The sequence below is a fragment of the Borostomias antarcticus genome (assembly GCF_949987555.1).
Source record: "Borostomias antarcticus genome assembly, chromosome: 1".
Taxonomy (NCBI): Eukaryota; Metazoa; Chordata; class Actinopteri; order Stomiiformes; family Stomiidae; genus Borostomias; species Borostomias antarcticus.
In genome coordinates this window covers 1,461,532-1,484,455 of record NC_140234.1, presented here as the reverse complement: position 1 = coordinate 1,484,455, position 22,924 = coordinate 1,461,532, and the positions used below count along the sequence as shown (strand labels likewise).

The following is a 22,924-nucleotide window of genomic DNA, read 5'->3' as shown; positions in this document are numbered from 1 at the left end:
AGGTGAGTCTGAGGTCACAGAGGTGAGGCTGAGGTCAGAGGTGAGGCTGAGGTCACAGCGGTGAGGCTGAGGTCACAGCGGTGAGGCTGAGGTCACAGCGGTGAGGCTGAGGTCACAGCGGTGAGGCTGAGGTCACAGCGGTGAGGCTGAGGTCACAGCGGTGAGGCTGAGGTCACAGCGGTGAGGCTGAGGTCACAGAGGTGAGGCTGAGGTCAGAGGTGAGGCTGAGGTCACAGCGGTGAGGCTGAGGTCACAGCGGTGAGGCTGAGGTCACAGAGGTGAGGCTGAGGTCAGAGGTGAGCCTGAGGTCACAGAGGTGAGGCTGAGGTCAGAGGTGAGGCTGAGGTCACAGCGGTGAGGCTGAGGTCACAGCGGTGAGGCTGAGGTCACAGCGGTGAGGCTGAGGTCACAGCGGTGAGGCTGAGGTCACAGCGGTGAGGCTGAGGTCACAGAGGTGAGGCTGAGGTCACAGAGGTGAGGCTGAGGTCACAGAGGTGAGGCTGAGGTCACAGAGGTGAGCCTGAGGTCACAGAGGTGAGCCTGAGGTCAGAGGTGAGGCTGAGGTCACAGCGGTGAGGCTGAGGTCAGAGGTGAGGCTGAGGTCAGAGGTGAGTCTGAGGTCAGAGGTGAGCCTGAGGTCGTGGTGGTGAGAGAGATGAACAGATACGGAGTGAGGCAGACTGGCCGATTGGGATACCGGCCTTGAGATTAGGCTTTGAGACGGAGGTGACCTTTGATGTGCAACAGTGATTGAAATAGGGATGTGCACATTTTTCACGGTCGATTAATCAGTGGGGATATGAACGATTAATCGATCAATCGTTTTTTTGACGAAATTCATTAAGATTTGATTCCATTTTAAAAGACGTGTTTATTTGAATGAAAAACGTAAAGACCACAATTCCATAGATTTTGACGCTGTGATTTGGCCCTCATTCATCAGTATAGCTACAGGACTGATGATGTGCGACATTAGTTATGTTGAATTTAAATATGTTTTAAAAGGGTGTGCTTATTTGAATGGAAAAAATACCACAATTTGACCAAAATCGATTAATGACCAAAAAATCGACTTAATTATTAATTGGACCCACCCCTAGATTTGAAAGGTTGCTGGTTGGAATCCCCAGGGCTCACAGGTGAAACTAGAGTAGGGTGTGCTCTGGCCACAAGACGCTAAGATGTCATGTTGTGTAAAGTTAAAAAGGTCCCATTTCTCATGTTTCTTTCCCAACCCGTCTCGTTGCAGCTGGCCTGGCACCCGAGCAGAGAGGCCTCGCTGGCCTTCGGGACGGACGACGGGAAAGTGGGCATCTACGACGTGTTCTCCACCAAGCCCCCCCAGGTCTCCAGCTCCTACCACAGGAAGACCGTCTACACCCTGGCCTGGGGGCCCCCCGTACCCCCCATGGGCTTGGGTACGTTCCTCATAACATCCTGGGTCCTTATTCCCCCGTCCCCCCATGGGCTTGGGTACGTTCCTAATAACATCCTGGGTCCTTATTCCCCCGTCCCCCCCATGGGCTTGGGTACGTTCCTAATAACATCCTGGGTCCTTATTCCCCCGTCCCCCCCATGGGCTTGGGTACGTTCCTAATAACATCCTGGGTCCTTATTCCCCCGTCCCCCCCATGGGCTTGGGTACGTTCCTAATAACATCCTGGGTCCTTATTCCCTGGTCCCCCCATGGGCTTGGGTACGGTCCTAATAACATCCTGGGTCCTTATTCCCTGGTCCCCCCATGGGCTTGGGTACGTTCCTAATAACATCCTGGGTCCTTATTCCCTGGTCCCCCCATGGGCTTGGGTACGTTCCTAATAACATCCTGGGTCCTTATTCCCTGGTCCCCCCATGGGCTTGGGTACGTTCCTAATAACATCCTGGGTCCTTATTCCCTGGTCCCCCCATGGGCTTGGGTACGGTCCTAATAACATCCTGGGTCCTTATTCCCTGGTCCCCCCATGGGCTTGGGTACGCTCCTAATAACATCCTGGGTCCTTATTCCCTGGTCCCCCCATGGGCTTGGGTACGGTCCTAATAACATCCTGGGTCCTTATTCCCCCGTCCCTCCCATGGGCTTGGGTACGGTCCTAATAACATCCTGGGTCCTTATTCCCTGGTCCCCCCATGGGCTTGGGTACGGTCCTAATAACATCCTGGGTCCTTATTCCCCCGTCCCCCCATGGGCTTGGGTACGTTCCTAATAACATCCTGGGTCCTTATTCCCCCGTCCCCCCATGGGCTTGGGTACGTTCCTAATAACATCCTGGGTCCTTATTCCCCCGTCCCCCCCCCATGGGCTTGGGTACGTTCCTAATAACATCCTGGGTCCTTATTCCCTGGTCCCCCCGTCTGCTGTGGTATGCTCCTAATAGGATACAGTTCTTTTATACTACCCCTGAACTCCCAGTGTACTAATAAGATACAGTAATAGTTATTTTATACTACCCCCCCAACTCCCAGTGTACTAATAAGATACAGTAACAGTTCTTTTATACTACCCCCCCAACTCCCAGTGTACTAATAAGATACAGTAACTGCTCTTTTATACTACCCCCCAACTCCCAGTGTACTAATAAGATACAGTAATAGTTCTTTTATACTACCCCCCCAACTCCCAGTGTACTAATAAGATACAGTAATAGTTCTTTTATACCCCCCCAAACTCCCAGTGTACTAATAAGATACAGTAACTGTTCTTTTATACTACCCCCCCAACTCCCAGTGTACTAATAAGATACAGTAACTGTTCTTTTATACTACCCCCCCAACTCCCAGTGTACTAATAAGATACAGTAACTGTTCTTTTATACTACCCCCCCAACTCCCAGTGTACTAATAAGATACAGTAACTGTTCTTTTATACTACCCCCCAACTCCCAGTGTACTAATAAGATACAGTAACTGTTCTTTTATACTGCCCACCCAACTCCCAGTGTACTAATAAGATACAGTAATAGTTATTTTATACTGCCCGCCCCAACTCCCAGTGTACTAATAAGATACAGTAATAGTTCTTTTATACTACCCCCCCAACTCCCAGTGTACTAATAAGATACAGTAATAGTTATTTTATACTACCCCCCCAAACTCCCAGTGTACTAATAAGATACAGTAATAGTTCTTTTATACTACCCCCCCAACTCCCAGTGTACTAATAAGATACAGTAATAGTTATTTTATACTACCCCCCCAAACTCCCAGTGTACTAATAAGATACAGTAACTGTTCTTTTATACCCCCCCAACTCCCAGTGTACTAATAAGATACAGTAATAGTTCTTTTATACTACCCCCCCAACTCCCAGTGTACTAATAAGATACAGTAATAGTTATTTTATACTACCCCCCCAAACTCCCAGTGTACTAATAAGATACAGTAATAGTTCTTTTATACTACCCCCCCAACTCCCAGTGTACTAATAAGATACAGTAACTGTTCTTTTATACTACCCCCCCCAACTCCCAGTGTACTAATAAGATACAGTAACTGTTCTTTTATACTACCCCCCAACTCCCAGTGTACTAATAAGATACAGTAATAGTTCTTTTATACTACCCCCCCAAACTCCCAGTGTACTAATAAGATACAGTAATAGTTATTTTATACTGCCCCCCCAACTCCCAGTGTACTAATAAGATACAGTAACTGTTCTTTTATACTGCCCCCCCAACTCCCAGTGTACTAATAAGATACAGTAATAGTTATTTTATACTGCCCCCCCAACTCCCAGTGTACTAATAAGATACAGTAATAGTTCTTTTATACTACCCCCCCAACTCCCAGTGTACTAATAAGATACAGTAATAGTTATTTTATACTGCCACCCCCAACTCCCAGTGTACTAATAAGATACAGTAACTGTTCTTTTATACTACCCCCCCTAACTCCCAGTGTACTAATAAGATACAGTAACTGTTCTTTTATACTACCCCCCAACTCCCAGTGTACTAATAAGATACAGTAATAGTTCTTTTATACTACCCCCCCTAACTCCCAGTGTACTAATAAGATACAGTAATAGTTCTTTTATACTACCCCCCCTAACTCCCAGTGTACTAATAAGATACAGTAATAGTTCTTTTATACTACCCCCCTCAACTCCCAGTGTACTAATAAGATACAGTAATAGTTCTTTTATACTACCCCCCCAACTCCCAGTGTACTAATAAGATACAGTAACTGTTCTTTTATACTACCCCCCCAAACTCCCAGTGTACTAATAAGATACAGTAATAGTTCTTTTATACTACCCCCCTCAACTCCAAGTGTACTAATAAGATACAGTAATAGTTCTTTTATACTACCCCCCAACTCCCAGTGTACTAATAAGATACAGTAATAGTTCTTTTATACTACCCCCCAACTCCCAGTGTACTAATAAGATACAGTAACTGTTCTTTTATACCCCCCCAAACTCCCAGTGTACTAATAAGATACAGTAATAGTTCTTTTATACTACCCCCCCAACTCCCAGTGTACTAATAAGATACAGTAACTGTTCTTTTATACTACCCCCCAACTCCCAGTGTACTAATAAGATACAGTAATAGTTCTTTTATACTACCCCCCCAACTCCCAGTGTACTAATAAGATACAGTAACTGTTCTTTTATACTACCCCCCCAACTCCCAGTGTACTAATAAGATACAGTAACTGTTCTTTTATACTACCCCCCCAACTCCCAGTGTACTAATAAGATACAGTAACTGTTCTTTTATACTACCCCCCCAACTCCCAGTGTACTAATAAGATACAGTAACTGTTCTTTTATACTACCCCCCCAACTCCCAGTGTACTAATAAGATACAGTAACTGTTCTTTTATACTACCCCCCCAACTCCCAGTGTACTAATAAGATACAGTAACTGTTCTTTTATACTACCCCCCCAACTCCCAGTGTACTAATAAGATACAGTAATAGTTCTTTTATACTACCCACCCCAACTCCCAGTGTACTAATAAGATACAGTAACTGTTCTTTTATACCCCCCCAAACTCCCAGTGTACTAATAAGATACAGTAACTGTTCTTTTATACTGCCCCCCCAACTCCCAGTGTACTAATAAGATACAGTAACTGTTCTTTTATACTGCCCCCCCAACTCCCAGTGTACTAATAAGATACAGTAACTGTTCTTTTATACTACCCCCCAACTCCCAGTGTACTAATAAGATACAGTAATAGTTCTTTTATACTGCCCCCCCCAACTCCCAGTGTACTAATAAGATACAGTAATAGTTCTTTTATACTGCCCCCCCCAACTCCCAGTGTACTAATAAGATACAGTAATAGTTCTTTTATACTGCCCCCCCCAACTCCCAGTGTACTAATAAGATACAGTAATAGTTATTTTATACTACCCCCCCTAACTCCCAGTGTACTAATAAGATACAGTAACTGTTCTTTTATACTACCCCCCCAACTCCCAGTGTACTAATAAGATACAGTAATAGTTCTTTTATACTACCCCCCCAACTCCCAGTGTACTAATAAGATACAGTAATAGTTCTTTTATACTGCCCCCCCCAACTCCCAGTGTACTAATAAGATACAGTAATAGTTCTTTTATACTACCCCCCCAACTCCCAGTGTACTAATAAGATACAGTATTAGTTCTTTTATACTACCCCCCTCAACTCCCAGTGTACTAATAAGATACAGTAACTGTTCTTTTATACTGCCCCCCCAACTCCCAGTGTACTAATAAGATACAGTAATAGTTCTTTTATACTGCCCCCCCCGCCCACACACACACACTCCCAGTGTCCTCTCTGAAGTCCCAAATCAGACCCAGTAATTGCTCTTTTCCGCTGGGTCCCGCGCTCCCCCGTGTCCGGAGGCGCTTCTAATAAGCCGATAGCCACGGTAGCGGCGTGTCGATGCTCGGCGGCGTGCTCTGACCCGGCGCACGCAGCGGGCGGGAGGCGAGCCAGCGCGCTGACTCAGCGGGAACACGCCGTCTCCTGACGCCGGTGTAATCTCCTCCCGTAATTGAATGAGTTGAGAAAGCGCTTAGCGTTCCTCCCCAGGCTCGTTCATCGGGAGATCAAGGTTTTGGAAAGTTAATTTGAGCAGCTGTCGGGCGATGGCGCTTTGATTAGAGGATCCGTCATTGGACTTTGTGGCGCCGTAAACATATTTTGTGTTCCTGCACGGAGGTTCTGCTGATGGTTCTAAACCAACACAAACCTGCTCGTTACACTCCCCCCGCCCGGCCGGCTCTCCCCTGTGATTGGACGGATTTCATCCTCTGTGATTGGACGGATGTGATGGGTTATGTTAATAAGGATCTGATTGAGATGCCATCGTCATGGCGGCCACCGACACCATCACATAATCTGATATGGTGTCCTCCATGTGTGTCTGGATTTGTGTGAGTGTGTGTGAGAGTGACTGTGTGTGTGTGTGTGTGTGGTGCGTGACTGTGTGTGTGTGTGCGTGACTGTGTGTGTGTGTTTGTGTTGAGCCAGTGTGTTAACTGGGTGTGTGTGTTTGTGTGTGTGTGTTGAGCCAGTGTGTTAACTGGGTGTGTGTGTGTGTGTGTGTTTGTGTTGAGCCAGTGTGTTAACTGTGTGTGTGTGTGTGTGTGTGTGTGTGTGTGGGTTGAGCCAGTGTGTTAACTGTGTGTGTGGTCCAGGGGCCCCCCCGGGGGAGAGGGTGTCCCCCAGCCTGTGTGTGTGTGTGTGTTGAGCGGGTGGGTTAACTGGGTGTGTGTTGAGCGTGTGTGTTAACTGTGTGTGTGTGTGTGTGTGTGTGTGTGTGTGTGTTGAGCGGGTGTGTTAACTGTGTGTGTGTGTTCCAGGGGCCCCCCCGGGGGAGAGGGTGTCCCCCAGCCTGTGTGTGTGACTGTGTGTGTTGAGCGTGTGTGTTTACTGTGTGTGTGTGTGTGTGTGTGTGTGTGTGTGTGTGTGTGTGTGTGTGTGTGTGTGTGTTGAGCGGGTGTGTTAACTGTGTGTGTGTGTTCCAGGGGTCCCCCCGGGGGAGAGGGTGTCCCCCAGCCTGTGTGTGTGTGTGTGTGAGCGTGTGTGTGTGTGTGTGTGTGTGTGTTGAGCGGGTGGGTTAACTGGGTGTGTGTTGAGCGTGTGTGTTAACTGTGTGTGTGTGTGTGTTCCAGGGGCCCCCCCGGGGGAGAGGGTGTCCCCCAGCCTGTGTGTGTGTGTGTAGAGCGGGTGTGTTAACTGTGTGTGTGTGTGTGTGTGTTCCAGGGGCCCCCCCGGGGGAGAAGGTGTCCCCCAGCCTGTGTGTGTGTGTTGAGCGTGTGTGTTAACTGTGTGTGTGTGTTCCAGGGGTCCCCCCGGGGGAGAAGGTGTCCCCCAGCCTGTACAGCTGTGCAGGGGAGGGCCTGATCCTGCAGCATGACCCCTGGAAGCTGGCGGGGGACGCCTCCGACATCGACCGGCTCATCAGGGAGACCAACAGCATCAAGGTGACAGAGAGAGACCACGACACACACACACACACACACACACACACACACTCACACTCACACTCACACACACACACACACACACACACACACACACACACTCACACAGGCAGACACACACACACACACACAGGCAGGCACACACACACACACACACACACACACAGGCAGACACACATTCAAACACGCTCACAGAGGCACTCATATCTATATTGACCTTGAGACATTAAACTTTAAAACGTTAAAAACGTAAAAAAAAAAAAGCTAAAGTCTATTCAAATCTTGTCTGTGATTATCATTACCGTGTACAGAAGAAGCTACAATGAATGTTAATGCAGCTGATTTGAATATGTGTTCTGAATGTGATGTTAAAGGACAATGCTCGTTTTTGACAACTTGGACCTTATTTACAACATATTATAAGACGTTTGACTCACGGAGATCACTTTGGTGTAGTTCGGAGGCATGCAACCGCAACAGTTATGCTCTATGTAAGCACAACTAGCGATTCATCAAGACAGATTGATGAAAACAACCGTTTCGCGGCAGAAAATAGATTTTTAGAAGCTGCATTCTCGGTGCTCCGACCACCGCCATTACATGGATATACTGGCTCACGCTGGATTTTAAATTTCTTCTACATGCCTCCGAACTACACCAAAGTGATCTCGGTGAGTCAAACGTCTTATAATATGTCGTAAATAAGGTCCAGGTTGTCAAAAACGAGCATTGTCCTTTAATGCAGGTGATCTGAATGTGTGTTGTGAATGTGATGTTAATGCAGGTGATTTGAATGTGTTGTGAATGTGATGTTAATGCAGGTGATTTGAATGTGTTCTGAATGTGATGTTAATGCAGGTGATTTGAATATGTGTTGTGAATGAGATGTTAATGAGGCTGATTTGAATGTGTTGTGAATGTGATGTTAATGCAGGTGATTTGAATGTGTTCTGAATGTGATGTTAATGCAGGTGATTTGAATATGTGTTGTGAATGAGATGTTAATGAGGCTGATTTGAATAGGTGTGTTAAGGGTGATGTCTGATGTCTGTTGCAGCACAAGCTGTCTCCACACACAGATCTCAGCTGGAAGCCAGATGGAAGCGTCGTCGCCATCGGCAACGAGGACGGGTGAGTGACAGCGTGTCAGGCCCCTCCCCCTCAGACAGACGGAGCACACCTGGACACCTGTCTGCCCGCCATGACCGATTCACTCCTGAGAGGAGAGACCTAAGCGTGATTCGCTTTCAGAGAATGCTGATTAATATTTTTTTCAAACAACTTTGTGGGGTGTGTGTGGCGGGGGGGCGTGGGGTTTGGGGGGGTAAATCTTGTCTTTTATCAATTAGCTCATATTCAAAAACGAATGGCTCTTCAAGACCAGTAAGAAAAAACAGAACGTAAAATCTCATACTAGTATCTGCCCCAAAAGCCCCTCACCTCTCCCCTCTCCCCTCTCCCTCCCTGCTCCCTAAAAAAACATGCCTCTTGCAAATACAACCTTATGACTGCCTGCCAGGTTAAATAAATAGTAACATTATTTTACAATGTGGTAAATAGGACAATATTGCAAACCATTAACAAAAACAAGCTAGGGTGAAATCATTGTCTTCTGGATTATTATCAGAACGATATGCGAGCAGAGACTCGGTGTTATGATGGTGTGTGGGGGCGAGTGTTGTCCATTAAAACAACAACAAAAAGGTTTTATGTGAAGATTTGGGGTTTGTTCAAAAAGCTCAAAAGAGAGTGATTGAAATGAGCACCACCATCATAACTCGACCAGTACCTGAACAAGGTTTGACCAGCACACAGCTTAACACAGCTTAACACATCTTAACACAGTTTAACACAGCTCAACACAGCTTAACACAGCTTAACACAGCTCAACACAGTTACAGCACTGTCGCCATGTTGGGCTACTGTACTTCAACCAAGCTGTACTCACCCAGTCACTGGGCAGGGTACCTCTCAAACAGCCTGGCCAACACTACATACTTATTAACTTACTTATCACCCAGTCACTGGGCAGGGTACCTCTCAAACAGCCTGGCCAACACTACATACTTATAAACTTACTTATCACCCAGTCACTGGGCAGGGTACCTCTCAAACAGCCTGGCCAACACTACATACTTATAAACTTACTTATCACCCAGTCACTGGGCAGGGTGCCTCTCAAACAGCCTGGCCAACACTACATACTTATTAACTCCTCTCAAACAGCCTGGCCAACACTACATACTTATTAACTCCTCTCAAACAGCCTGGCCAACACTACATACTTATTAACTTACTTATCACCCAGTCACTGGGCAGGGTACCTCTCAAACAGCCTGGCCAACACTACATACTTATTAACTCCTCTCAAACAGCCTGGCCAACACTACATACTTATTAACTTACTTATCACCCAGTCACTGGGCAGGGTACCTCTCAAACAGCCTGGCCAACACTACATACTTATTAACTCCTCTCAAACAGCCTGGCCAACACTACATACTTATTAACTCCTCTCAAACAGCCTGGCCAACACTACATACTTATTAACTCCTCTCAAACAGCCTGGCCAACACTACATACTTATTAACTCCTCTCAAACAGCCTGGCCAACACTACATACTTATTAACTCCTCTCAAACAGCCTGGCCAACACTACATACTTATTAACTCCTCTCAAACAGCCTGGCCAACACTACATACTTATTAACTCCTCTCAAACAGCCTGGCCAACACTACATACTTATTAACTTACTTATCACCCAGTCACTGGGCAGGGTGCCTCTCAAACAGCCTGGCCAACACTACATACTTATTAACTCCTCTCAAACAGCCTGGCCAACACTACATACTTATTAACTTACTTATCACCCAGTCACTGGGCAGGGTGCCTCTCAAACAGCCTGGCCAACACTACATACTTATTAACTCCTCTCAAACAGCCTGGCCAACACTACATACTTATTAACTCCTCTCAAACAGCCTGGCCAACACTACATACTTATTAACTCCTCTCAAACAGCCTGGCCAACACTACATACTTATTAACTTACTTATCACCCAGTCACTGGGCAGGGTGCCTCTCAAACAGCCTGGCCAACACTACATACTTATTAACTCCTCTCAAACAGCCTGGCCAACGCTACATACTTATTAACTCCTCTCAAACAGCCTGGCCAACGCTACATACTTATTAACTCCTCTCAAACAGCCTGGCCAACACTACATACTTATTAACTCCTCTCAAACAGCCTGGCCAACACTACATACTTATTAACTCCTCTCAAACAGCCTGGCCAACGCTACATACTTATTAACTCCTCCCCTGCTCCCTGTGTGTGTGCGTGTGGGTTTTGCTTTTTTCATTCGTTTTTATTTTTATATCGTTTTAACTTTTTGTGTTCAATTTCAGTTTAGTTTTAATTCGTTTTTAAAGCAGATTTGCTAGTTTAGTTTAGTTTTTATTTTTTGAAAATGCTTAGTTTTAGTTTAGTTTTTATTAGTTTCAGTATTAGTTTTAGCTTTTTTTTCTTCTGCGCTAGCCTCGTGAGACCATCCTGATCTCGTGAGCTCACGTTGTTTCACTCCGTGTGAAACAAACCATCTGGCGCACGTCAGGTTACCTCTGCGCAGGACACAGCTAAAAAACATGGAGGATAGATTTCATATCCACCCAAAATACTAGGCTTATGTATGAAATGAAAAAGACTAAAACTAAGGACATTTTCTCTATAATTTTTGTAGACTAGTTTTTATTTTTATTTCAGTTAACTAAAATGTTTTTTCACCCCTAGTTTTCCTTTTTTAGTTAGTTTTTGTTAACTATAATAACCTTGGTGCGTATGCATGTGTGTGTGTGTATATACCATTATATCACAGTTATCTAGTTATATCTAGTGCATTCGAGCAACTGGGGGCTGAGAAACATCCGAATTCACGACGAGGAAGTGCGAGTTCATGCGGTGTTTTATTTAATCATTCCTAGTAGCAAGTCCCAATTTGCCACCTCCCAGTTAGAAACGAACGCACCCTTGATAACTCCTCCCCTGCTCCCTGTGTGTGTGTGTGTGTGTGTGTGTGTGTGCGTGTGCGTATGCGTATGCGCGTGTGTGTGTGCGTGCGTGTGCGTATGTGAGTGTGTGTGTGTGTGTGTGTGTGTGTATGCATGTGTGTGTGTGTGTGTGTGTGTGTATGCATGTGTGTGTGTGTGTGTGTGTATGCATGTGTGTGTGGGTGTGTGTGTGTGTATGCATGTGTGTGTGTGCTCCATCTCCCCCAGGTCCATCGAGGTGTTCCAGGCCCCCAGTCTCAGGCTGCTCGTCACCATCCAGCAGCATCATAAGATCATCAACAGCCTCCGCTGGCACCATGAACACAGCGCCCTGCCCCACCTCCAGTACCTGCTCGCCTCCGCGTCCAGCAACGCCCTCGTCTACGTCCACGACCTCCGCACACTCATAGGTCAGTTCCTCCCCACCTCCAGTACCTGCTCGCCTCCGCGTCCAGCAACGCCCTCGTCTACGTCCACGACCTCCGCACACTCATAGGTCAGTTCCTCCCCACCTCCAGTACCTGCTCGCCTCCGCGTCCAGCAACGCCCTCGTCTACGTCCACGACCTCCGCACACTCATAGGTCAGTTCCTCCCCACGTACACGACCTCCGCACCCTCATAGGTCAGTTCCTCCCTACGTACACCACCTCCGCACACTCATAGGTCAGTTCCTCCCCACGCCACACCCTCATAGGTCAGTTCCTCTCTACGTACCCTCCCTCCACACCCTCATAGGTCAGTTCCTCTCTATGTACCCGCCCTCCGCACCCTCATAGGTCAGTTCCTCTCTACGTACCCTCCCTCCACACCCTCATAGGTCAGTTCCTCTCTACGTACCCTCCCTCCGCACCCTCATAGGTCAGTTCCTCTCTATGTACCCTCCCTCCTTCACCCTCATAGGTCAGTTCCTCTCTATGTACCCGCCCTCCGCACCCTCATAGGTCAGTTCCTCTCTACGTACCCTCCCTCCACACCCTGATAGGTCAGTTCCTCTCTACGTACCCTCCCTCCACACCCTGATAGGTCAGTTCCTCTCTACGTACCCTCCCTCCACACCCTGATAGGTCAGTTCCTCTCTACGTACCCGCCCTCCACACCCTGATAGGTCAGTTCCTCTCTACGTACCCGCCCTCCACACCCTGATAGGTCAGTTCCTCTCTATGTACCCGCCCTCCACACCCTGATAGGTCAGTTCCTCTCTACGTACCCTCCCTCCTTCCCCCTCATAGGTCAGTTCCTCTCTACGTACCCTCCCTCCTTCACCCTCATAGGTCAGTTCCTCTACGTACCCTCCCTCCTTCACCCTCATAGGTCAGTTCCTCCCTACGTACCCTCCCTCCTTCACCCTCATAGGTCAGTTCCTCTCTACGTACCCTCCCTCCTCCACCCTCATAGGTCAGTTCCTCTCTACGTACCCTCCCTCCTTCACCCTGATAGGTCAGTTCCTCTCTACGTACCCTCCCTCCTCCACCCTGATAGGTCAGTTCCTCTCTACGTACCCTCCCTCCTCCACCCTGATAGGTCAGTTCCTCTCTACGTACCCTCCCTCCTCCACCCTCATAGGTCAGTTCCTCTCTACGTACCCTCCCTCCTTCACCCTCATAGGTCAGTTCCTCTCTACGTACCCTCCCTCCTTCACCCTGATAGGTCAGTTCCTCTCTACGTACCCTCCCTCCACACCCTGATAGGTCAGTTCCTCTCTACGTACCCTCCCTCCTTCACCCTCATAGGTCAGTTCCTCTCTACGTACCCTCCCTCCTCCACCCTGATAGGTCAGTTCCTCTCTACGTACCCTCCCTCCTTCACCCTGATAGGTCAGTTCCTCTCTACGTACCCTCCCTCCGCACCCTGATAGGTCAGTTCCTCTCTACGTACCCTCCCTCCTTCACCCTGATAGGTCAGTTCCTCTCTATGTACCCTCCCTCCTTCACCCTCATAGGTCAGTTCCTCTCTACGTACCCTCCCTCCTTCACCCTCATAGGTCAGTTCCTCTCTACGTACCCTCCCTCCTCACCCTGATAGGTCAGTTCCTCTCTACGTACCCTCCCCCAACACCCTGATAGGTCAGTTCCTCTCTACGTACCCTCCCTCCGCACCCTCATAGGTCAGTTCCTCTCTACGTACCCTCCCTCCACACCCTGATAGGTCAGTTCCTCTCTACGTACCCTCCCTCCTTCACCCTGATAGGTCAGTTCCTCTCTATGTACCCTCCCTCCGCGTCCAGCAACGCCCTCGTCTACGTCCACGACCTCCGCACCCTCATAGGTCAGTTCCTCCCCACGTCCACGACCTCCGCACCCTCATAGGTCAGTTCCTCCCCACGTACCCTCCCTACACACCCACAGCGCCCTGCCCCACCTCCAGTACCTGCTCGCCTCCGCGTCCAGCAACGCCCTCGTCTACGTCCACGACCTCCGCACACTCATAGGTCAGTTCCTCTCTACGTACCCTCCCTCCACACCCTCATAGGTCAGTTCCTCTCTACGTACCCTCCCTCCGCACCCTGATAGGTCAGTTCCTCTCTACGTACCCTCCCTCCACACCCTCATAGGTCAGTTCCTCTCTACGTACCCTCCCTCCACACCCTCATAGGTCAGTTCCTCTCTACGTACCCGCCCTACTTCACCCTCATAGGTCAGTTCCTCTACGTACCCTCCCTCCTTCACCCTCATAGGTCAGTTCCTCTCTACGTACCCGCCCTACTTCACCCTCATAGGTCAGTTCCTCTCTACGTACCCTCCCTCCTTCACCCTCATAGGTCAGTTCCTCTCTACGTACCCTCCCTCCTTCACCCTCATAGGTCAGTTCCTCTCTACGTACCCTCCCTCCACCCCCTGATAGGTCAGTTCTGAAGTGTCCCCTGTTTTAACAGAGAGCCCCCCTGCGGTTCCCGTGGTGATGACCGAGGCGTACCGGACGCTGTCTGGACACACGGCCAAGATCACCCAGCTGGCCTGGAGCCCCCACCACGACGGCCGGCTGGTCAGCGCCTGCTACGACGGCACCGCGCAGGTCAGAACCACACCGCTGTGTGTGTGTGTGTGTGTGTGTGTGTGTGTGTGTGTGTGTGTGTGTGTGTGTGTGTGTGTGTGTGTGTGTGTGTGTGTGTGTGTGAGAGAGAGAGAGAGAGAGTGAGATAAGATACTTTAATGACCCCTGTGGGGTAAATTTGGGGTTCCAGCAGTCAAAGGGGGGCAGTGGGGAAAAAGCAGTGGGTGTGTGTCACATCAGCGGATTCGTACCAGCTCTGTGGCGTAGTGGTAGAGTGTCCGCCCAGAGACTGGGAGGTTGTGAGTTCGATCCCCGGCCGAGTCATACCAAAGACTATAAAAATGGGACCCATTGCCTCCCTGCTTGGCACTCAGCATCAAGGGTTGGAATTGGGGGGTTAGATCACCAAATGATTCCCGAGCGCAGCACCGCTGCTGCTCACCGCTCCCCCAGGGGATGATGGGTCAAATGAGGAGAACTAATTTCATACACTCAGGTGTGTGACAATCAGTGGAACTTAGTCTTAAGCTGAATCCCAAATCGCGCACATAGGCGAAAGTGCAGAGCACTCGCGGCCTTGTGGCCTTACATGCGCGTTCCCGCTAAGTCCACAAGGGCTGAGGGTCCCAAAACGGAATTGCTAGGTCCACAAGTGCGCCACGCCGCCATTTTGCACACTTTAACCGCACTTACCGAAAGTCCGCAATTTCACGGACTTAGGAGCAGAAAATACCCACAGCCCACCGCGTCTCATGTGACACAGTGCTTGAGTGCATCCGAGTCATGATCCGAGTGCATCACACATAAATGATGACATTTGCAGATAACACAACATTTATCTTGAAATCCACATGCTGCAAACATATCCCACCCAACCCAATTTTTTTATTATTATTAAATTAAAACAGACGTCAATCGGTCAATTTGCAGAGCTGAAGGGAGCGTCAGAGCAGCCTCTGCGTCGGAGGAACGCGGCAGCCAATGAAAACGAAGTGGGAGGGGCATTGAGCGAAACTGGGAGTGCTGTCCCATTTAATTCACGGCCCTGCACCCTCTGGCCCTTCCAGCTGACGTCAATTAAGTGCTCAGGCCTCAGGCCACAAGTGCGAGGGGCCGCAAGTGCGGTTTGCGCACTCAGATTGGGATTCAGCTCAAGTCTTAGTCTTATTTAGTCACATGTCCAAGATGGAGGCAGCGTTTCTCTCGGGTGACGGGCTGCGTGTCCCCCCAGGTGTGGGACGTGCTGACGGAGGAGGGCGTGTGTAACTACCGGGGCCACCGGGGCCGTCTGCTGTGCGCCCAGTGGTCCCCGGTGGACCCTGACCTGGTCTGGACCGGCGGGGACGACTTCACGGCCCAGGAGTGGAACACCACCAAGCAGCAGCACACAGCGCCCCCTAAAGGTGACCGCCGGAACCGAACCACTGTCATACACTCGCCACTCGGCTGGCAAGAATACGTTTAACCCTTTCGATACCGGCAACATTCTAAAAATATCTAACAAATATTTAATAATATGAAAAAAAGATCTAACAAATCTAAAAAATTCCTCACTCCAACACTTGCTGACAGCTGAGAAACTGCGCTTTCTAGTATTATAGGGAAAATCCAATTAATATTCAAAATGTTGTCACTGTACTTTCAGGGTTAAAAGAGTTAAGACAATGTTTACGTTGTTTGTGTTGTTGTTGTTTGTTTGTTCCCCTCAGGTAAGAAGACGGTGGAGCTGAGGGAGAAGAGCAAGAACAAGAGTAAAGCCAAGAAGAAGAAGAAGGAGAAGGTGTCGGGGAAAGGGGGAGCGATGGCGGAGGAGGGCCCGTCTCCCTCTCTGAACGGAGGGGGGGATAAGGGAGGGGGGGGAGGAGGGATGGCTGCAGCAGGAGAGGAGGAGGAAGAAGAGGAGGAGGAGGAGGAGGGAAGCGAAACCCCCTCCAGCACCTCTTCAGTGGCGGGTGACTTTTATTTTGTATTTTTTTAAAGACATTTACCTCTATCCAAAACAACAATATTCCATTCCTTTCAAGTGTAATCCAGAGATTGCCACCAGAGTTTGGGATTAACCCGTTCTGTTAATCTGGTCTCAGCTCCTCCACCCAGCGTTCAGATGGACAGAGCTCCTGGTGAGAAGGTCCAGAATGGAGGGAGGTCCTTCTCCTCCGTGAAGAGAGACCAGAAGAGGGAGAAACCAGGTGAGGAGGTCTGCTTCATGTAGAACAACAGAACATCAGACTCTTGACCTGCTAGCTCTGGGTGTTGAGCTGCTAGCTCTGGGTGTTGAGCTGCTAGCTCTGGGTGTTGAGCTGCTAGCTCTGGGTGTTGAGCTGCTAGCTCTGGGTGTTGAGCTGCTAGCTCTGGGTGTTGAGCTGCTAGCTCTGGGTGTTGAGCTGCTAGCTCTGAGTCTTGAGAGGTTGAGTCTCGTAGGTAGTATCCACCCATTGAAAACCTCTGATTGCTCTATGTCTCCTCTCTCTCTGTCTCTCTCTGTCTCTCTCTGTCTCTCTCTGTGTCTCTCTCTGTCTCTCTCTCTCTCTCCCTCTCTGTCTCTCTCTGTCTCTCTCTCTCTGTCTCTATCTCTCTCTCTCTGTCTCTCTCCCTCCCTCTCTCTCTCTCTCTCCCTCTCTCTCTCTCTCTCCCTCTCTCTCTCTCTCTCTCTCTCTCTCTCTGTCTCTCTCTCTCTCCCTCCCTCCCTCCCTCCCTCCCTCTCTCTCTCTGTCTCTCTCTGTGTCTCTCTCTGTCTCTCTCTCTCTCTCTCTCTCTCTGTCTGTCTCCCTCCCTCTCTCTCTCTCTCTCTCTCTCTCTCCCTCCCTCCCTCCCTCCCTCTCTCTCTCTCCCTCTCTCCCTCTCTCTCTCTCTCTCTCCCTCCCTCTCTCTCTCTCCCTCTCTCTCTCTCTCTCTCTCTCTCTCTCTCTCTCTCTCTCTGTCTCTCCCTCCCTCCCTCCCTCCCTCTCTCCCTCCCTCTCTCTCCCTCTCTCTCTCTCTCTCTCCCTGGATCCAGAGGTGTCTTCTCTGAAGAAGCGGAAGCCTCGCTCCATGCTGCCCCTCAGTACGTCCATGGACCACCGGCCCAGAGAGGACCTGCAGCTGGACTGTCTCACGCTGGCCGCCGTGGCCAACAACCAGGGTACGGCTCTGGGCCTGCTGCTACCATCTACTCACCTCTCTCTATCTCTCTATCCATCCATCTATCCATCCATCTATCATCTCTCTATCCATCCATCTATCTATCCATCTATCCATCCATCCATCTATCCATCCATCTACCAGGGTACGGCTCTGGGCCTGCTGCTACCATCTACTCTCCTCTCTCTCCATCCATCTATCCATCCATCTATCTATCCATCTATCCATCCATCTACTCACCTCTCTATCCATCCATCTATCCATCCATCTATCCATCCATCCATCTACTCACCTCTCTATCCATCCATCTATCCATCCATCTACTCATCTCTCTATTCATTCATCTATCCATCCATCTATCCACCCATCTACTCACCTCTCTATCCATCTATCCATCCATCTACTCATCTCTCTATCCATCTATCCATCCATCTACTCACCTCTCTATCCATCTATCCATCCATCTACTCACCTCTCTATCCATCTATCCATCCATCTACTCATCTCTCTATCCATCTATCCATCCATCTATCCACCCATCTACTCACCTCTCTATCCATCTATCCATCCATCTACTCATCTCTCTATCCATCTATCCATCCATCTATCCATCCATCTACTCACCTCTCTATCCATCTATCCATCCATCTACTCATCTCTCTATCCATCCATCTATCCATCCATCTACTCATCTCTCTATCCATCCATCTATCCATCCATCTATCCATCCATCTATCCATCCATCTACTCATCTCTCTATCCATCCATCTGTCCATCCATCTATCTATCCTTCTACTCATCTGTCATCTCTCTATCCATCCATCTATCCATCCTTCTACTCATCTGTCATCTCTCTATCCATCCATCTATCCATCCATCTACTCATCTCTCTATCCATCCATCTATCCATCCATCTACTCATCTCTCTATCCATCCATCTATCCATCCATCTACTCATCTCTCTATCCATCCATCTATCCATCCATCTACTCATCTCTCTATCCATCCATCTATCCATCCATCTACTTATCTCTCTATCCATCCATCTATCCATCCATCTACTCATCTCTCTATCCATCCATCTATCCATCCATCTACTCATCTCTCTATCCATCCATCTATCCATTCATCCACTCATCCATCATCTCTCTATCCATCCATCTACTCATCTGTCATCTTCTATCCATCCATCTATCCATCCATCTACTCATGTCATCTCTCTTCATCTGTCATCTTCTATCCATCCATCTATCCATCCATCCATCCATCTATTCATTTATCCATCCATCCATGCATTAATATCATCCCAGAGGGGAAATAACAGTATAGTATGTCAACAATGATTCCACATGTACATACGTGTGCATGTAACAGTGCAGGATGTGGCACAGTCAATCCCAGGGGTCCAGCGCTGGTTGACGTAGTGTCTGGTTGTCCTGTCCCCAGCCCTGCCAGCCCAGTGCGTCCCCGGCCAGGGAGAGCACATCCAGCTGGGGCTGTTCTCCGACCGCCAGGCCCTCTACAGGATGCTGAGGGAGGAGGGTGAGGAGGACCGGCCCACGGCTCCAACTAGCACAGCAGCTAAGCTTAACCACCACTGAGGGAAAAACTGTACATTTGAAACGATGAGCTACCAGAGTATTGATGAGAGACCAGAGTATTGATGAGCTACCAGAGTATTGATGAGAGACCAGAGTATTGATGAGAGACCAGAGTATTGATGAGAGACCAGAGTACTGATGAGAGACCAGAGTATTGATGAGAGACCAGAGTATTGATGAGAGACCAGAGTACTGATGAGAGACCAGAGTATTGATGAGCTACCAGAGTACTGATGAGAGACCAGAGTATTGATGAGAGACCAGAGTATTGATGAGAGACCAGAGTACTGATGAGAGACCAGAGTATTGATGAGAGACCAGAGTATTGATGAGAGACCAGAGTATTGATGAACTACCAGAGTACTGATGAGAGACCAGAGTACTGATGAGAGACCAGAGTACTGATGAGAGACCAGAGTACTGATGAGAGACCAGACTACTGATGAGAGACCAGAGTACTGATGAGAGACCAGAGTATTGATGAACTACCAGAGTACTGATGAGCTACCAGAGTACTGATGAGAGACCAGAGTATTGATGAGAGACCAGAGTATTGATGAGAGACCAGAGTATTGATGAGAGACCAGAGTATTGATGAGAGACCAGAGTATTGATGAGAGACCAGAGTATTGATGAGAGACCAGAGTACTGATGAGAGACCAGAGTACTGATGAGAGACCAGAGTATTGATGAGCTACCAGAGTACTGATGAGAGACCAGAGTACTGATGAGAGACCAGAGTATTGATGAGCTACCAGAGTACTGATGAGAGACCAGAGTACTGATGAGAGACCAGAGTACTGATGAGAGACCAGAGTATTGATGAGAGACCAGAGTATTGATGAGAGACCAGAGTATTGATGAGAGACCAGAGTACTGATGAGAGACCAGAGTATTGATGAGAGACCAGAGTACTGATGAGAGACCAGAGTACTGATGAGAGACCAGAGTACTGATGAGAGACCAGAGTATTGATGAGAGACCAGAGTATTGATGAGAGACCAGAGTACTGATGAGAGACCAGAGTATTGATGAGAGACCAGAGTATTGATGAGAGAGCAGAGTACTGATGAGAGACCAGAGTATTGATGAGAGACCAGAGTACTGATGAGAGACCAGAGTATTGATGAGCTACCAGAGTATTGATGAGAGACCAGAGTACTGATGAGAGACCAGAGTACTGATGAGAGACCAGAGTACTGATGAGAGACCAGAGTATTGATGAGAGACCAGAGTATTGATGAACTACCAGAGTACTGATGAGAGACCAGAGTACTGATGAGCTACCAGAGTACTGATGAGCGACCAGAGTACTGATGAGAGACCAGAGTACTGATGAGAGACCAGAGTACTGATGAGAGACCAGAGTACTGATGAGAGACCAGAGTATTGATGAGAGACCAGAGTACTGATGAGAGACCAGAGTACTGATGAGAGACCAGAGTACTGATGAGAGACCAGAGTACTGATGAGCGACCAGAGTATTGATGAGCGACCAGAGTACTGATGAGAGACCAGAGTATTGATGAGAGACCAGAGTACTGATGAGCTACCAGAGTACTGATGAGAGAGTACTGATGAGAGACCAGAGTATTGATGAGAGACCAGAGTACTGATGAACTACCAGAGTACTGATGAGAGACCAGAGTACTGATGAGAGACCAGAGTATTGATGAGAGACCAGAGTATTGATGAGAGACCAGAGTATTGATGAGAGACCAGAGTACTGATGAACTACCAGAGTACTGATGAGAGACCAGAGTATTGATGAGAGACCAGAGTATTGATGAGCTACCAGAGTACTGATGAGAGAGTACTGATGAGAGACCAGAGTACTGATGAGAGACCAGAGTATTGATGAGAGACCAGAGTATTGATGAGAGACCAGAGTATTGATGAGAGACCAGAGTATTGATGAGAGACCAGAGTACTGATGAGAGACCAGAGTATTGATGAGAGACCAGAGTATTGATGAGAGACCAGAGTATTGATGAGAGACCAGAGTATTGATGAGAGACCAGAGTACTGATGAGAGACCAGAGTATTGATGAGAGACCAGAGTATTGATGAGCTACCAGAGTATTGATGAGAGACCAGAGTACTGATGAGAGACCAGAGTACTGATGAGAGACCAGAGTATTGATGAACTACCAGAGTACTGATGAGAGACCAGAGTATTGATGAGCTACCAGAGTACTGATGAGAGACCAGAGTATTGATGAGAGACCAGAGTACTGATGAGAGACCAGAGTACTGATGAGAGACCAGAGTACTGATGAGAGACCAGAGTATTGATGAGCTACCAGAGTACTGATGAGAGACCAGAGTACTGATGAGCTACCAGAGTATTGATGAGAGACCAGAGTACTGATGAGAGACCAGAGTACTGATGAGAGACCAGAGTACTGATGAGAGACCAGAGTACTGATGAGCTACCAGAGTACTGATGAGCTACCAGAGTACTGATGAGCTACCAGAGTACTGATGAGAGACCAGAGTACTGATGAGAGACCAGAGTACTGATGAGAGACCAGAGTACTGATGAGCTACCAGAGTACTGATGAGAGACCAGAGTACTGATGAGAGACCAGAGTACTGATGAGAGACCAGAGTATTGATGAGAGACCAGAGTATTGATGAGAGACCAGAGTATTGATGAGAGACCAGAGTACTGATGAGAGACCAGAGTACTGATGAGAGACCAGAGTATTGATGAGAGACCAGAGTATTGATGAGAGACCAGAGTATTGATGAGAGACCAGAGTATTGATGAGAGACCAGAGTACTGATGAGAGACCAGAGTACTGATGAGAGACCAGAGTACTGATGAGAGACCAGAGTACTGATGAGAGACCAGAGTATTGATGAGAGACCAGAGTACTGATGAGAGACCAGAGTACTGATGAGACCAGAGTACTGATGAGAGACCAGAGTACTGATGAGAGACCAGAGTACTGATGAGAGACCAGAGTATTGATGAGAGACCAGAGTATTGATGAGAGACCAGATTATTGATGAGAGACCAGAGTACTGATGAGAGACCAGAGTACTGATGAGAGACCAGAGTACTGATGAGAGACCAGAGTACTGATGAGCTACCAGAGTACTGATGAGAGACCAGAGTACTGATGAGAGACCAGAGTACTGATGAGAGACCAGAGTATTGATGAGAGACCAGAGTATTGATGAGAGACCAGAGTACTGATGAGAGACCAGAGTACTGATGAGAGACCAGAGTACTGATGAGAGACCAGAGTATTGATGAGAGACCAGAGTATTGATGAGAGACCAGAGTATTGATGAGAGACCAGAGTACTGATGAGAGACCAGAGTACTGATGAGAGACCAGAGTATTGATGAGAGACCAGAGTATTGATGAGAGACCAGAGTATTGATGAGAGACCAGAGTATTGATGAGAGACCAGAGTATTGATGAGAGACCAGAGTACTGATGAGAGACCAGAGTACTGATGAGAGACCAGAGTACTGATGAGAGACCAGAGTACTGATGAGAGACCAGAGTATTGATGAACTACCAGAGTATTGATGAGAGACCAGAGTACTGATGAGAGACCAGAGTACTGATGAGAGACCAGAGTACTGATGAGAGACCAGAGTATTGATGAGAGACCAGAGTATTGATGAGAGACCAGAGTATTGATGAGAGACCAGAGTACTGATGAGAGACCAGAGTACTGATGAGAGACCAGAGTACTGATGAGAGACCAGAG

At 48.2% G+C, this 22,924-nt stretch overlaps 1 protein-coding gene across 1 annotated transcript in view; it reads left to right on the top strand.

Moving 5' to 3' along the window:
- The window catches only part of gemin5 (gem (nuclear organelle) associated protein 5), a 42,398-nt gene that overhangs the window by 5,715 nt on the left and 13,759 nt on the right, over nucleotides 1-22,924 (top strand). Inside the window, exons 9-24 of the mRNA XM_084444836.1 lie at nucleotides 1,250-1,418; nucleotides 7,290-7,429; nucleotides 8,487-8,560; nucleotides 11,709-11,890; nucleotides 11,982-12,062; nucleotides 12,669-12,752; nucleotides 13,337-13,462; nucleotides 13,627-13,746; nucleotides 13,793-13,909; nucleotides 14,354-14,493; nucleotides 15,704-15,875; nucleotides 16,182-16,294; nucleotides 16,346-16,424; nucleotides 16,557-16,661; nucleotides 17,468-17,593; nucleotides 19,039-19,134. Coding sequence (XP_084300962.1) covers nucleotides 1,250-1,418; nucleotides 7,290-7,429; nucleotides 8,487-8,560; nucleotides 11,709-11,890; nucleotides 11,982-12,062; nucleotides 12,669-12,752; nucleotides 13,337-13,462; nucleotides 13,627-13,746; nucleotides 13,793-13,909; nucleotides 14,354-14,493; nucleotides 15,704-15,875; nucleotides 16,182-16,294; nucleotides 16,346-16,424; nucleotides 16,557-16,661; nucleotides 17,468-17,593; nucleotides 19,039-19,134 — 1,924 coding nt within the window. The remainder of the gene's footprint in view (nucleotides 1-1,249; nucleotides 1,419-7,289; nucleotides 7,430-8,486; nucleotides 8,561-11,708; nucleotides 11,891-11,981; nucleotides 12,063-12,668; nucleotides 12,753-13,336; nucleotides 13,463-13,626; nucleotides 13,747-13,792; nucleotides 13,910-14,353; nucleotides 14,494-15,703; nucleotides 15,876-16,181; nucleotides 16,295-16,345; nucleotides 16,425-16,556; nucleotides 16,662-17,467; nucleotides 17,594-19,038; nucleotides 19,135-22,924) is intronic.